Below are 17,001 nucleotides of genomic sequence, written 5' to 3' on the forward strand. Positions count from 1 at the left end.
TATAACGCTGCCCACGGAATTATAAACGCCCCCTCGCCCATCCGGTCAACATCAGATGACGTGTAGTAACTTCCAGAAGTACGTCCAGTAGGAATTTTTTATATCGCGCTGATTGCTATCAAACTGTATTTCATCATCAATATAATGCATTTGGGGCTATAAATCACGTTCTGGAGAAAGCTGCAGAAAGAGATGAAAACATACTTATACTTTAGACCATATTTTAGTATGAATATGTGAATGAAAAAGTTTAACGTTGCTACACCATGAACAATACATATAGGACATTGAATGGGCCCTAATAATGGCAATCTAGCAATAGAATTTAAAAAGTTATAGCCCTGCAAAGAAGGGAAACTTCTCCATGTTAAATAGAGCTGGAATAACTACAAAAATGTATTCCTTCCAATTCCTTTGAAATATGTACAGTAGCATCCTTCTCAGAGGAAAATGCTTAAACATAATGTCGGATTTCTTCATTTTGACCTGTGCTGAAGTCAATTCACATATTATCCTCGCCATGAAACAAAACTCGGAACACCTTACTTTTAAACAAACTTTGTTTTATTGTAATACGGTTTACAGAGAAACACCTGTTCTTCACCCAGTTATAAACCAAAACACTTTAAAACAAAAGAATAAAAGAAACTTAATTTACACAGGCATTCCTTAGAGGGGTCAGTGGTTTAGTCTCCTGGCCTAACAAGGGCGGGGGGAGGGGACGAATGACTAATTGACCTATCTCAAGCCCGCCCACTTTTCTTGATCCTCCAATCACAACCGTTGCTGAGGATCAAAAGAGGGCGAGGTTTGAGACATGTCAATCCTCTTTTGGCCTCTACCCAAATACTGTATTTCTCCTCAATAAAGCATAGTGACCTTACTATGTCAATTGGAATTGGCCTTTTCTCTCTTTTTTATTTTTTATTTACTTGAGCATCCATAGCTTTTGTATTCAACAACACTAAACATTCTCTTGTTCCACATATAAGTACTGTATTCACATTTTGCGCACAAAAAAAAAAGTAAATCACCCATTTCATTATATACTGAAGAATAGGTCCTGCCTCGGATTCATAGAAGAAATAAAAACAAATCATAAAACATCGACTTTACTCTTTTTTTTCCTTCTCTTTTCTCTCTCTCTCCGTCTTTCTGTTCTGTAGCTTTTTTATTTTCTTTTTAATAAATGCATGACGCTGCAGCCATAAAGTAAACCCAGGTACACGTGTAAGACAATTGCACAGTGCCTTCAGGGCCCACACAATCAACGAGAGCGGTGTCGTAATGTGACGTATAGCGTATTTCTTTTTTTGTTTGTTTCCTTCTCTCCAATGGTTCTTATCTTTCCCATAATGTTACCACTTCAGATGACAGCTTGTTGAGGGAGGGGCTGGAGGGAGTGGAATGAGAGGATCATAAAGTGACATGGGGTTCGATAACGAGTCGCACACAGACAAAATGGATGGCAAGTTAAGAAGAGGAACTCGTCCTGTGTAACAGACGACTATACAGAGCTGTGAAAAATCCCTTTTTGACCTATAAGACCTCTTTTTACCGAGATGAACAGATGTGTTGTTGTATATATATATATATATATAAGTGTTATTTCCACAAATCGAATCCCTGCGATAATCCAGTTTTCACGGCGTTTTATCAGTATTAGTGAAAGAGGCACTGACCTCTAAAACAAGAGCGTAATGTAAACAGCCTGTCCTCTGTGGAAAAAATATGAAAGAAAACAACAAAAGACTAAAAGAAAAACCTGTGACTAGATGTTGAGATGTTGTACTGTATGAGAATTACTGTACACATAATAATAATAATAATAATAATAATAATAATAATAATAATAATAATAATAATAATAATAATAATAATAATAATATAATAATAATAATAATAATAATAATAATAATAATAGTAATACCCCGAGCCAAACTCAAATACACCCCTCTCTCCTCAAGTGCTGCGATGTAAGTGTGAGGAAAGGGGAATACTTGTGTTTGTGTCATAGATTGTGCTCTTTGGTGTGTGAATAGAATCTGAGTGGGCTTGATTTGTGTGGCTTTTAAGTCCTTTTCTTTCTTTTTTTCCCGGGGGAAGGGAGGGAGGGGGGGGGCGGTCCACATACATTTTTTACGTTGACAGTATTACTACTGCACACAACCATATATCAGCAGAGAGGAGTGTTGTAATTCAAAGGTGATTCTGGGAGTGGAGGAGTTGATATCCGTGCGTCTATTTATCTGCGTGTACGGGAGAAGGAGGGGGGGGGTGGGGGGGTTGAGCGCAGGCGTCGGGGGTATTGGCAGTGGCTTTGGTAGCTGCAGGGGGTGTGTGGATTGGAATCAGCTGGCGCGGAGGAGGGGGGCGCGGATTGAGGTGCGGTGGTGCTGGGGGGGGGGGGAGCGCGCGGGATTGTGGGGGTTGTTGGGGGGGGGGGGGGGGGGGGTCCAGAGCGGTGGTCGGTGGTTTATGATCGTTTCCTCCTTCCCTCCAAGTTCCTGAAGTTGGACGGCCTCATCTTCATCTCGGCGAACTCGATGGAGTGCTCGTGGCCTTTCCAGTGGAACCAGTTGACTCCCTGAAAAAATGTAATAATAATAATTAGTACGTTTTTTAAGTTTTCAGATGAGTCATGTTTTCAGGTCTTATTATCTCTGGGTACACTCACAGATACAGTTGGTGGAGGTTTTGCAATTATAGAAGATTCACAGATATGATCGACAGATTATGCTTCTTTGTCCGAAAGACTCAATTGAGGCTTTTCACAGAAGGTTTCGAATGATATGTGGTTGATATGTGCAAAATAACGGTTGCCATGTGTTGATATATGAGAAATTATAACGCATTACTTATTACAGAGCCTTCTGCACTGTAACCCTGTGGAACACCTGGCTGAGACCTGCTCTAACACATCACTGGACTCCTTCAAGACCTGCTCTAACACATCCCTGGACTCCTTCAAGACCTGCTCTAACACATCCCTGGACTCCTTCAAGACCTGCTCTAACACATCCCTGGACTCCTTCAAGACCTGCTCTAACACATCCCTGGACTCCTTCAAGACCTGCTCTAACACATCCCTGGACTCCTTCAAGACCTGCTCTAACACATCCCTGGACTCCTTCAAGACCTGCTCTAACACATCCCTGGACTCCTTCAAGACCTGCTCTAACACATCCCTGGACGGGTCCTACTAATCACCCCAAAGTACCAGAAAATACCAGAAAATACCAGAAACTACCCCAAAATACCCCAAAGTATACCCCAAAATACCAGAAACTACCCCAAAATACCCCAAAGTATACCCCAAAATACCAGAAACTACCCCAAAATACCAGAAAATACCAGAAACTACCCCAAAATACCAGAAACTACCCCAAACTACCCCAAAATACCAGAAACTACCCCAAAATACCCCAAAGTATACCCCAAAATACCAGAAACTACCCCAAAATACCCCAAAGTACCAGAAACTACCCCAAAATACCCCAAAATACCCCAAAATACCCCAAAATACCAGAAACTACCCCAAAATACCCCAAAGTATACCCCAAAATACCAGAAACTACCCCAAAATACCAGAAAATACCAGAAAATACCAGAAACTACCCCAAAATACCCCAAAGTATACCCCAAAATACCAGAAACTACCCCAAAATACCCCAAAATACCAGAAAATACCAGAAACTACCCCAAAATACCCCAAAGTATACCCCAAAATACCAGAAACTACCCCAAAATACCCCAAAGTATACCCCAAAATACCAGAAACTACCCCAAAATACCAGAAAATACCAGAAACTACCCCAAAATACCCCAAAGTATACCCCAAAATACCAGAAACTACCCCAAACTACCCCAAAATACCAGAAACTACCCCAAAATACCCCAAAGTATACCCCAAAATACCAGAAACTACCCCAAAATACCCCAAAGTACCAGAAACTACCCCAAAATACCCCAAAATACCCCAAAATACCCCAAAATACCAGAAACTACCCCAAAATACCCCAAAGTATACCCCAAAATACCAGAAACTACCCCAAAATACCAGAAAATACCAGAAAATACCAGAAACTACCCCAAAATACCCCAAAGTATACCCCAAAATACCAGAAACTACCCCAAAATACCCCAAAATACCAGAAAATACCAGAAACTACCAGATACTACCCCAAAATACCCCAAAGTATACCCCAAAATACCAGAAACTACCCCAAAATACCCCAAAATACCAGAAAATACCAGAAAATACCAGAAACTACCCCAAAATACCCCAAAGTACACCCCAAAATACCAGAAACTACCCCAAAATACCCCAAAATACCCCAAAGTATACCCCAAAGTACCAGAAAATACCAGAAACTACCCCAAAATACCCCAAAATACCCCAAAGTATACCCCAAAATACCAGAAACTACCCCAAAATACCCCAAAATACCAGAAAATACCAGAAACTACCCCAAAATACCCCAAAGTATACCCCAAAATACCAGAAACTACCCCAAACTACCCCAAAATACCAGAAAATACCAGAAACTACCCCAAAATACCCCAAAGTATACCCCAAAATACCAGACACTACCCCCAAATACCCCAAAGTATACCCCAAAATACCAGAAACTACCCCAAAATACCACAAAATACCAGAAACTACCCCAAAATACCAGAAACTACCCCAAAATACCCCAAAGTATACTCCAAAATACCAGAAACTACCCCAAAATACCCCAAAATACCAGAAAATACCAGAAAATACCAGAAACTACCCCAAAATACCCCAAAGTATACCCCAAAATACCAGAAACTACCCCAAAATACCCCAAAATACCAGAAAATACCAGAAACGACCAGATACTACCCCAAAATACCCCAAAGTATACCCCAAAATACCAGAAACTACCCCAAAATACCCCAAAATACCAGAAAATACCAGAAAATACCAGAAACTACCCCAAAATACCCCAAAGTATACCGCAAAATACCATAAACTACCCCAAAATACCCCAAAATACCCAAAAGTATACCCCAAAGTACCAGAAAATACCAGAAAATACCCCAAAATACCCCAAAGTACCCCAAATAGTGTGTAATAGTGTAATAGTGTAATAGTAGTAATAGTGTGTAATAGTGTAATAGTGTGTAATAGTGTAATAGTGTAATAGTGTGTAATAGTGTGTAATAGTGTAATTTTGTGTAATAGTGTAATAGTGTAATAGTGTAATAGTGTAATAGTGTAATAGTGTGTAATAGTGTAGTGTGTAATAGTGTAATAGTGTGTAATAGTGTAATAGTGTAATAGTGTAATAGTGTGTAATAGTGTAATAGTGTAATAGTGTGTAATAGTGTAATAGTGTGCTAGTGTAATAGTGTAATAGTGTGTAATAGTGTAATAGTGTAATAGTGTGTAATAGTGTAATAGTGTGTAATAGTGTAATAGTGTGTAATAGTGTAATAGTGTGTAATAGTGTAATAGTGTAATAGTGTGCTAGTGTAATAGTGTAATAGTGTGTAATAGTGTAATAGTGTGATAGTGTAATAGTGTGTAATAGTGTAATAGTGTAATAGTGTGTAATAGTGGAATAGTGTAATAGTGTGTAATAGTGTAATAGTGTAATAGTGTGTAATAGTGTGCGTGTGTGTGTGTGTGTGTGCGCGTGTGCGTGTGTGTGTGTGTGTATGTGTGTGTGTGTGTGTGTCTGGGTCTCTAGCACTCAAGATGGATTCCAACTTGTATGGCATCTTGATGGAGGAACTGTGGAACAAGGGAAACCAACCAGGGGGGGAGAGAGAGGGGGAGAGAGAGAGAGAGAGAGAGAGAGAGAGAGAGAGAGAGAGAGAGAGAGAGAGAGAGAGAGAGAGAGAGAGAGAGAGAGAGAGAGAGAGAGAGATGGAGAGAGAGAAGGGGGATAGAGGGAGATGGAGAGAGAGAGAGAGGGGGGAGATAGAGAGAGAGAGAAGGGGGATAGAGGGAGATGGAGAGAGAGAAGGGGGATATAGGGAGATGGAGAGAGAGAAGGGGGAGAGAGAGAACGGGGAGAGAGAGAGAGAAGAAGGGAGAGAGAGGGAGGGAGGGAGAGAAAGATGGATAGAGAGAGAGAGAGAGAGAGAGGGGGGAGATGGAGAGAGAGAGAGAAGGGGGAGAGAGGGAGATGGAGAGAGAGAAGGGGGATAGAGGGAGATGGAGAGAGAGAAGGGGGAGAGAGAGGGAGAAGGAGAGAGAGAAGGGGGATAGAGGGAGATGGAGAGAGAGAGAGAGGGAGAAGAGGGGAGGGAAGAGCCTATTTATATAAAAAAATTAAAAGCAATCCTCACCGCGCGGAGGCGACCATGCCAAGTGCCAACTGCTCACCGGGAGGAGCAGGGCTTAAGTGTCTTGCTCAAGGACACTCGGACACGCCGCCGGGAGGAGCCGGACTCGAACCGGGAATCTTCTGATTAACCAGACGAGCGCTCGGCTCTACCTCCTGAGCCCTCTACGTTTTCTATGTCTCACTCTTTGTCTCACTAAACCTTTACTGCGTTAATCCCTTCCTGGATGCAGCCAGAGTACAGAGTGCCTCAGTCACTACAGCCATAATGTGGAGACACACGCACACGCGCACACACACACACACACACACGCACACGCGCGCACACACACACACACACGCACACACACACACACGCACACTATTACACACTATTACACTATTACACACTATTACACTATTACACTATTACACACTATTACACTATTACACACTATTACACTATCACACTATTACACTATTACACACTATTACACTATTACACTAGCACACTATTACACTATTACACACTATTACACACTATTACACTATTACACACTATTACACTATTACACTATTACACTATTACACACTATTACACTATTACACACTATTACACACTATTACACTATTGCACACTATTACACACTATTACACTATTACACTATTACACACGATTACACACTATTACACTATTACACACTATTACACACTATTACACTATTACACTATTACACACTATTACACTATTACACACTTACACACTATTACACTATTACACTAGCACACTATTACACTTTTACACACTATTACACACTATTACACACTATTATACTATTACACACTATTACACTATTACACTAGCACACTATTACACTTTTACACACTATTACACACTATTACACTATTACACACTATTACACTATTACACACTATTACACTATTACACTATTACACACTATTACACTATTACACACTATTACACTATTACACACTATTACACTATTACACACTATTACACTATTACACTATTACACACTATTACACTATTACACTATTACACACTATTACACTATTACACACTATTACACTATCACACTATTACACTATTACACACTATTACACTATTACACTAGCACACTATTACACTATTACACACTATTACACACTATTACACTATTACACACTATTACACTATTACACTATTACACTATTACACACTATTACACTATTACACTATTACACACTATTACACTATTACACACTATTACACTATTACACACTATTACACTATTACACACTATTACACTATTACACTATTACACACGATTACACACTATTACACACTATTACACTATTACACTATTACACACTTACACTATTACACACTTACACACTATTACACTATTACACTAGCACACTATTACACTTTTACACACTATTACACACTATTACACACTATTATACTATTACACACTATTACACTATTACACTAGCACACTATTACACTTTTACACACTATTACACACTATTACACACTATTACACTATTACACTATTACACACTATTACACTATTACACTATTACACACTATTACACTATTACACACTATTACACTATTACACTATTACACACTATTACACTATTACACACTATTACACTATTACACACTATTACACTATTACACTATTACACCATTACACACTATTACACTATTACACACTATTACACTATTACACACTAGTACTACTATTACACTATTACACTATTACACACTATTTGGGGTATTTTGGGGTATTTTCTGGTATTTTCTGGTACTTTGGGGTATACTTTGGGGTATTTTGGGGTACTTTGGGGTATTTTGGGGTATTTTCTGATACTTTGGGGTAAACTTTGGGGTATTTTGGGGTAGTTTCTGGTATTTTCTGGTATGTTGGGGTATTTTGGGGTAGTTTCTGGTATTTTGGGGTATACTTTGGGGTATTTTGGGGTAGTTTCTGGTATTTTCTGGTATTTTGGTGTATTTTGGGGTAGTTTCTGGTATTTTGGGGTATACTTTGGGGTATTTTGGGGTATTTTCTGGTATTTTCTGGTATTTTGGGGTAGTTTCTGGTATTTTGGGGTATACTTTGGGGTATTTTGGGGTAGTTTCTGGTATTTTGGGGTAGTTTCTGGTATTTTGGGGTATACTTTGGGGTATTTTGGGGTAGTTTCTGGTATTTTGGGGTATACTTTGGGGTATTTTGGGGTAGTTTCTGGTATTTTCTGGTATTTTCTGGTACTTTGGGGTGATTAGTAGGACCCCACTGGACTCCTTCAAGACCTGCTCTAACACATCACTGGACTCCTTCAAGACCTGCTCTAACACATCCCTGGACTCCTTCAAGACCTGCTCTAACACATCCCTGGACTCCTTCAAGACCTGCTCTAACACATCCCTGGACTCCTTCAAGACCTGCTCTAACACATCCCTGGACTCCTTCAAGACCTGCTCTAACACATCACTGGACTCCTTCAAGACCTGCTCTAACACATCCCTGGACTCCTTCAAGACCTGCTCTAACACATCCCTGGACTCCTTCAAGACCTGCTCTAACACATCACTGGACTCCTTCAAGACCTGCTCTAACACATCCCTGGACTCCTTCAAGACCTGCTCTAACACATCACTGGACTCCTTCAAGACCTGCTCTAACACATCCCTGGACTCCTTCAAGACCTGCTCTAACACATCACTGGACTCCTTCAAGACCTGCTCTAACACATCACTGGACTCCTTCAAGACCTGCTCTAACACATCACTGGACTCCTTCAAGACCTGCTCTAACACATCACTGGACTCCTTCAAGACCTGCTCTAACACATCACTGGACTCCTTCAAGACCTGCTCTAACACATCACTGGACTCCTTCAAGGCCTGCTCTAACACATCCCTGGACTCCTTCAAGACCTGCTCTAACACATCACTGGACTCCTTCAAGACCTGCTCTAACACATCACTGGACTCCTTCAAGACCTGCTCTAACACATCACTGGACTCCTTCAAGACCTGCTCTAACACATCACTGGACTCCTTCAAGACCTGCTCTAACACATCACTGGACTCCTTCAAGACCTGCTCTAACACATCCCTGGACTCCTTCAAGACCTGCTCTAACACATCACTGGACTCCTTCAAGACCTGCTCTAACACATCACTGGACTCCTTCAAGACCTGCTCTAACACATCACTGGACTCCTTCAAGACCTGCTCTAACACATCACTGGACTCCTTCAAGACAGACAGGCCTGAAAACCCACCTGTTCACGAAGGGCTACGGCCTCTAGTCGTCTCCCTGTCCTTTATTGGTATTACTCTTTATTTAGTTTGTTCTCCTTTATTGGTATTACTCTTTATTTAGTTTGTTCCTTAAGTTTTTTTTGTTGCCTTGTAAACCATATTTGGGTTTCTTGAAAGGCACTACATAAATCCAAGTAATTATTATTATTATTATTATTATTATTATTACAAGTCACAGTGGAAGAGTAATACCATGCTCTTCCAATGTTTTCTTTTAGCTATTTTCTTTTCCTTCACTTCACTATAGCTGCCTGCTACTGTAAGATACGTCACGTTGTGGGTGTTTTGGCTTCAACCATACCTTGCTGTGACTGTTGTCTCCATATCGACCCATTAGGTTGACACGATGGCAGTTCTTGTACCAGAAGGCACCCTTGTAGGAGAGGGCACAGTTGGTGACGGCAATGTCGTTATCGTGATCATAGGTGGAGAACGGTCGGCCGTGGTGGTAGGTCATAGAGTCGCCTGCAGGGGGAGCCAGAGGAGAGGGAGTTAGACCATTCATTCACAATGGAGCTAAAATAAGATATTCCTTTATTGAACAATATGTAAGGGATAATGTATAGCTACGCAAAATAATTTACCGACACGGAGTTTAGAACACAGAGGCGCCTCGCAGAGGTGTTCTAAACGTAGTGAAGGTCAATCATTTTGCGACAATGACCGAGTATAGGCTATACTTTATCCCGCTTATTACATGGCTAACTTACTAACAATATACCTAATTCATTTTACACCATCGACAAGACGAGATCAAATGCCGACGCAGTTGTTCTGTGGCTCTGTCAGCCCAAATAAAGTTATTATTATTATCACCGCTGATGCAGTGTGTGTCAGTGGGCTTGATTGCTCCAGCTGCGAACAGCGGTCATTATTGCTCGGCAGCGGTCCGTTATCGAGTAATAACGGACCGCTGCTAGGGGCAACCGAGCGCTATTGACCAATCACAATCAAGCATTTCGGCGAATGTTAAAACGCCATGTAATAAAACAATATAATTAACTCTGGACATGTGCATATGGACAACAAGGTGCGAGATGAGGGTATTATGCCCTCTCAGTTATATTTGCCATATACAATAAATAGTTACAATATATAATCTAAATCGAATTTAATATATCATCTAAAAAAAACGAAATGCTAAATATATGCAATATATAATCTAATAATCCAATAATCTAAACCTAATCTAATATATAATCTACAAATGCTAAATGCTAAATAAACTGAATAAAAGCTGAATATTAACTAAATGTGAGTTACCAAATTACAACTGAAATCATGAGACGCATTATTTGTACCGATTACTGAGGACTCAACCTTTTAAGTTTCATCTGGTACAGAGTACTGTAATGACAAAAATATACCTTAAACAGCAATGTACAAACTCATCTGAATACATTGACATTTTGACATGAAACTGTACGACCCGACACCTTTGCATGGAACATCTTGTCTGCACCCTGAGCCCTGAGTTGAAAACCACATACAAACGAACACCTATTCTATTCTCAAGAAAGCGAGGCGCCCGGTCGCAAACCGCTTCCTCAGGAAACCGGCTACATCCGGCTTCTGTTTGCAACAGCTCTCTCGACTCAGCGGTTTCATCAGCTCAGGACTCTGCATACAGGCTCTGATGGTCAACGCTCTCGTGTCACATCTCTCTCAGCAGATCTCCTGTTCTGTCAGACTGTGTCCAGCTGTTTTGCTCCAGCTGCCCAAATAAAACCAACAACGTAACGTCCAGTTGTTTCCTTTTAATCTTTATTTCATCAGCTCTATCGAATCTCTTATCATAGAAATATTCCCATTACAGTACTGATCCGATCTGTTAGTTTTACTGAACAGTAAGACCCTAGAGTCTAGACCATTAGTTTGGTATGCTATTGTCCAGTTTCTCCCTTAGAGACATCTAACATCTTTCTATATGTAAACAATTATAAAGATCCAGTGGCTTTGCTTTTGATTTTTGCCATTTCATATATTGACCATTATTCACACGGTGGTCGAAATATATGTGGAGTTGCCGATGACAATCTCGATTAAGATCTATGCTGATTCAGGATCGTTAATCATTTGAATCGCTACAGTGCTAACCCTAACCCATAGATTTTATACTTGGCTGAGGGATGGCACAGCAGACGAACACGATCAACTCCAATGCTGTTTATTGATTAGGTGATGGGTGGTTTCCTTAACTGCACACACTCAAACCCCCAAATAACCCCCATCATGCATGAGCAGCTAAATCTCGCACAGCCAACCTTCACTGGCTTACTTTAGTAGCTAACTACTAGCAAGTACAGAGCTATGTCTTGGCTCTTCAGTTCACCATGTGCTACTGAAAGAACATTTCTAGAGGCAGTCCTCTGATTGGCCAAATATGTCACTGTGATCAATGAAGTAGCCAAAAGTTATACTATATTAAAAACTGGATAGTTGATGATAATAAATATTTCACGTCATTAGCAAAAATATTGTAAAATCATTAAGTCTGCTATAAGCTATTCTCCCTCTCTGTGTGTGTGTGTGTGTGCGTGCGTGCGTGCGTGCGTGCGTGCGTGCGTGCGTGCGTGCGTGAGTGTGTGCGTATACATTTACTATAGGCTACTCTTTTTGACATAGATTAGGCTAATTCCTGAGCCTATTTTATTCAAAAGGAAGATATTGATTTAATATGCCTATATATATAAATGTATCTCCTGTGCTGGCACAAGCACTACCATAGCGTGGAGTGGAGAGATAACACACTAATTCATGGAGATATACTAAAAAGCTATTTCAAATGTTTGTCCGTAAAAAATCTCTCTGGCTGGTCGTTTTTTTTTTTTTTTTTATCTAAAGCTAAAAAGTACATTTTGTTGCCTGTTTTTCAGCATTTATCTACAGGCATGGATACATTGTATGTAATGATAAACAATGTCATAGTAACTGGCGGGTGTTATATTATTTCAAGATAATAAAGTAGCTATACTGAGTCAATAGATAAAAAGCAGCAATGGCATGTAGGTTACTCGCCCTACTCATGTACAGTAGGCATCCACATGACACAGCATTTACAGACATAAATAAACGTCATGGCTCATCTCCTACTCTGGGTATTATAGGTGGTGTCAGAGAGGCAACTACCCATGTGACCAGTAGGTGGTGTCAGAGAGGCAACTACCCATGTGACCAGTAGGTGGTGTCAGAGAGGCAACTACCCATGTGACCTGAGGATACTAGTAAAACCTTTTGAAATATTCAATTGCAAATAGGATCAATTGTTGTTGATCTTTACGGTAAATTAATAGTTTAGATAGACTAATCGATAACAAAATAATGGTCAGTGACAGCGCTACATTAGCAAGGCTCACTAATGACATTGTTAACCGGTGGAGGTGCGAGGCCCACCTGCTGTGCCGCTGTACCCTCCCACGTGGACCTTGTAGCGGCTGCGAGGTTCCGAGATGGAGAACTTGTCGTACTGAGCGTACGCCGCTTCTCCCTGGTCTCGGAGGTCCACCCTCAGCTCGTACTGGCCCCCCGCGGTGATCTTGTGGAGATTGCTCAGACCTTAAAAAGGCAAAGATGAGATATTGATCCTGGTCTGGCAGGTAGAAATAGGGATGTATATTTACTGCCCTCTTTTCCTTTATCCTCCAATCACAACGGTTGCTTCCCTCGGACAAACTGAGTGATTGTGATTGGTGGATCAAGAAAAGAGGGCGGGGTTTGAGAGGACTATTATGACTGCATTGCAGTAATGTCACAGCAGGACGTACCCAGCCAGAACTCGTCGTTCATGTCACCGAAGCCGGCCGTGTAGTTCTTCCAGTTGCGGAAGAACTCCAGTTTACCGCTCTGGCGTCTGACAAACACCTGAGAGGGAGAAACAACGATGGCAAAAGATAAATAGTTATTATTATTAAAAAAAAAAAAAAAGACATCCACTGCCATAAACAGATTTACTGTAAGTTCATTCAATCTTTATTTGAAGCTCTCATTTACAATGACTTTGACAATAGCACAATAAATACAAAAACAGAAACAGAACTACAGACTGAGGTGAGATGGTTGGCTATTATAGATTTAAACTGACCAATGGAGACGACAGTATTGATTTTTAAAGTACATTGCAGAGCATTCCACGTGTCGGGGGCACCTCTGGGGACCTTAACTCAATGGCTGACAATCACCAGAGCGAGTGTGATCAGGTCCAGAGCTCCAGGTTAACCATCTGTAGTGTGCTAGTAAAGGGTTAACCTTCTGTAGTGTGGTAGTGAAAGGTTAACCTTCTGTAGTGTGGTAGTGAAAGGTTAACCTTCTGTAGTGTGGTAGTGAAAGGTTAACCTTCTGTAGTGTGGTAGTGAAATGGTTAACCGTCTGTAGTGTGGTAGTGAAAGGTTAACCTTCTGTAGTGTGGTAGTGAAAGGTTAACCTTCTGTAGTGTGGTAGTGAAAGGGTTAACCATCTGTAGTGTGGTAGTGAAAGGGTTAACCTTCTGTAGTGTGGTAGTGAAAGGTTAACCGTCTGTAGTATGGTAGTGAAAGGTTAACCTGCTGTAGTGTGGTAGTGAAAGGTTAACCTTCTGTAGTGTGGTAGTGAAAGGTTAACCTGTAGTGTGGTAGTGAAAGGTTAACCGTCTGTAGTGTGGTAGTGAAAGGTTAACCTTCTGTAGTGTGGTAGTGAAAGGTTAACCTTCTGTAGTGTGGTAGTGAAAGGTTAACCTTCTGTAGTGTGGTAGTGAAAGGGTTAACCATCTGTAGTGTGGTAGTGAAAGGGTTAACCTTCTGTAGTGTGGTAGTGAAAGGTTAACCTTCTGTAGTGTGGTAGTGAAAGGTTAACCTTCTGTAGTGTGGTAGTGAAAGGGTTAACCGTCTGTAGTGTGGTAGTGAAAGGTTAACCTTCTGTAGTGTGGTAGTGAAAGGTTAACCTTCTGTAGTGTGGTAGTGAAAGGGTTAACCATCTGTAGTGTGGTAGTGAAAGGGTTAACCTTCTGTAGTGTGGTAGTGAAAGGTTAACCGTCTGTAGTATGGTAGTGAAAGGTTAACCTGCTGTAGTGTGGTAGTGAAAGGTTAACCTTCTGTAGTGTGGTAGTGAAAGGTTAACCTGTAGTGTGGTAGTGAAAGGTTAACCGTCTGTAGTGTGGTAGTGAAAGGTTAACCTTCTGTAGTGTGGTAGTGAAAGGTTAACCTTCTGTAGTGTGGTAGTGAAAGGTTAACCTTCTGTAGTGTGGTAGTGAAAGGGTTAACCATCTGTAGTGTGGTAGTGAAAGGGTTAACCTTCTGTAGTGTGGTAGTGAAAGGGTTAACCTTCTGTAGTGTGGTAGTGAAAGGTTAACCTTCTGTAGTGTGGTAGTGAAAGGTTAACCTTCTGTAGTGTGGTAGTGAAAGGTTAACCTTCTGTAGTGTGGTAGTGAAAGGTTAACCGTCTGTAGTGTGGTAGTGAAAGGTTAACCTTCTGTAGTGTGGTAGTGAAAGGTTAACCTTCTGTAGTGTGGTAGTGAAAGGTTAACCTTCTGTAGTGTGGTAGTGAAAGGGTTAAACTTCTGTAGTGTGGTAGTGAAAGGTTAACCTTCTGTAGTGTGGTAGTGAAAGGTTAACCTTCTGTAGTGTGGTAGTGAAAGGTTAACCTTCTGTAGTGTGGTAGTGAAAGGTTAACCTTCTGTAGTGTGGTAGTGAAAGGGTTAACCTTCTGTAGTGTGGTAGTGAAAGGTTAACCTTCTGTAGTATGGTAGTGAAAGGTTAACCTTCTGTAGTGTGGTAGTGAAAGGTTAACCTTCTGTAGTGTGGTAGTGAAAGGTTAACCGTCTGTAGTGTGGTAGTGAAAGGTTAAACTTCTGTAGTGTGGTAGTGAAAGGTTAACCTTCTGTAGTGTGGTAGTGAAATGTTAACCGTCTGTAGTGTGGTAGTGAAAGGGTTAACCGTCTGTAGTGTGGTAGTGAAAGGTTAACCTTCTGTAGTGTGATAGTGAAAGGTTAACCGTCTGTAGTGTGGTAGTGAAAGGTTAACCTTCTGTAGTGTGGTAGTGAAAGGTTAACCTTCTGTAATGTGGTAGTGAAAGGGTTAACCATCTGTAGTGTGGTAGTGAAAGGGTTAACCGTCTGTAGTGTGGTAGTGAAAGGTTAACCTTCTGTAGTGTGGTAGTGAAAGGTTAACCTTCTGTAGTGTGGTAGTGAAAGGGTTAACCATCTGTAGTGTGGTAGTGAAAGGGTTAACCTTCTGTAGTGTGGTAGTGAAAGGTTAACCTTCTGTAGTGTGGTAGTGAAAGGTTAACCTTCTGTAGTGTGATAGTGAAAGGTTAACCGTCTGTAGTGTGGTAGTGAAAGGGTTAAACCGTCTGTAGTGTGGTAGTGAAAGGGTTAACCTTCTGTAGTGTGGTAGTGAAAGATTAACCGTCTGTAGTGTGGTAGTGAAAGGGTTAACCATCTGTAGTGTGGTAGTGAAAGGGTTAAACCGTCTGTAGTGTGGTAGTGAAAGATTAACCGTCTGTAGTGTGGTAGTGAAAGGGTTAACCATCTGTAGTGTGGTAGTGAAAGGGTTAACCTTCTGTAGTGTGGTAGTGAAAGGTTAACCGTCTGTAGTGTGGTAGTGAAAGGTTAACCTTCTGTAGTGTGGTAGTAAAGGGTTAAACCGTCTGTAGTGTGATAGTAAAGGGTTAACCTTCTGTAGTGTGGTAGTGAAAGGTTAACCGTCTGTAGTGTGGTAGTGAAAGGGTTAAACCGTCTGTAGTGTGGTAGTGAAAGATTAACCGTCTGTAGTGTGGTAGTGAAAGGGTTAACCGTCTGTAGTGTGGTAGTGAAAGATTAACCGTCTGTAGTGTGGTAGTGAAAGGGTTAACCATCTGTAGTGTGGTAGTGAAAGGGTTAACCTTCTGTAGTGTGGTAGTGAAAGGTTAACCTTCTGTAGTGTGGTAGTGAAAGGTTAACCGTCTGTAGTGTGGTAGTGAAAGGGTTAACCATCTGTAGTGTGGTAGTGAAAGGGTTAACCTTCTGTAGTGTGGTAGTGAAAGGTTAACCTTCTGTAGTGTGGTAGTGAAAGGTTAACCGTCTGTAGTGTGGTAGTGAAAGGGTTAACCTTCTGTAGTGTGGTAGTGAAAGGTTAACCTTCTGTAGTGTGGTAGTGAAAGGTTAACCTTCTGTAGTGTGGTAGTGAAAGGTTAACCTTCTGTAGTGTGGTAGTGAAAGGTTAACCTTCTTTATTACATGGCGTTTTCACATTCGCCGAAATGCTTGCTTGTGATTGGTCAACAGCCCCCCGACTGCGGTCATTATTTTTCGATAATGACCGCAGATTTTTCAATAATGACCGCAGAGCGCAGCTGTTGGCAATCAAGCCCACTGACACACACTGCTGCCGGCGATGACAGGGGGCGGAGCGC

At 41.1% G+C, this 17,001-nt stretch overlaps 1 protein-coding gene across 1 annotated transcript in view; it reads right to left on the reverse strand.

Annotated features, from left to right (window-relative positions):
* Positions 1–552: 552 nt before the first annotated feature.
* The window catches only part of LOC311248888 (tenascin-like), a gene marked incomplete at its 5' end in the record, with an annotated part of 43,832 nt that continues 27,383 nt past the window's right edge, over positions 553–17,001 (reverse strand). The window contains 4 exon segments of the mRNA XM_084338117.1: positions 553–2,587; positions 9,941–10,104; positions 13,033–13,194; positions 13,404–13,500. Of these exon segments, the coding sequence (XP_084194243.1) occupies positions 2,477–2,587; positions 9,941–10,104; positions 13,033–13,194; positions 13,404–13,500 (534 nt within the window). The 3' untranslated portion in view covers positions 553–2,476.

The sequence above is a fragment of the Notolepis coatsorum genome (genome assembly GCF_963971535.1).
Source record: "Notolepis coatsorum genome assembly, chromosome: 1".
NCBI lineage: Eukaryota > Metazoa > Chordata > Actinopteri > Aulopiformes > Paralepididae > Notolepis > Notolepis coatsorum.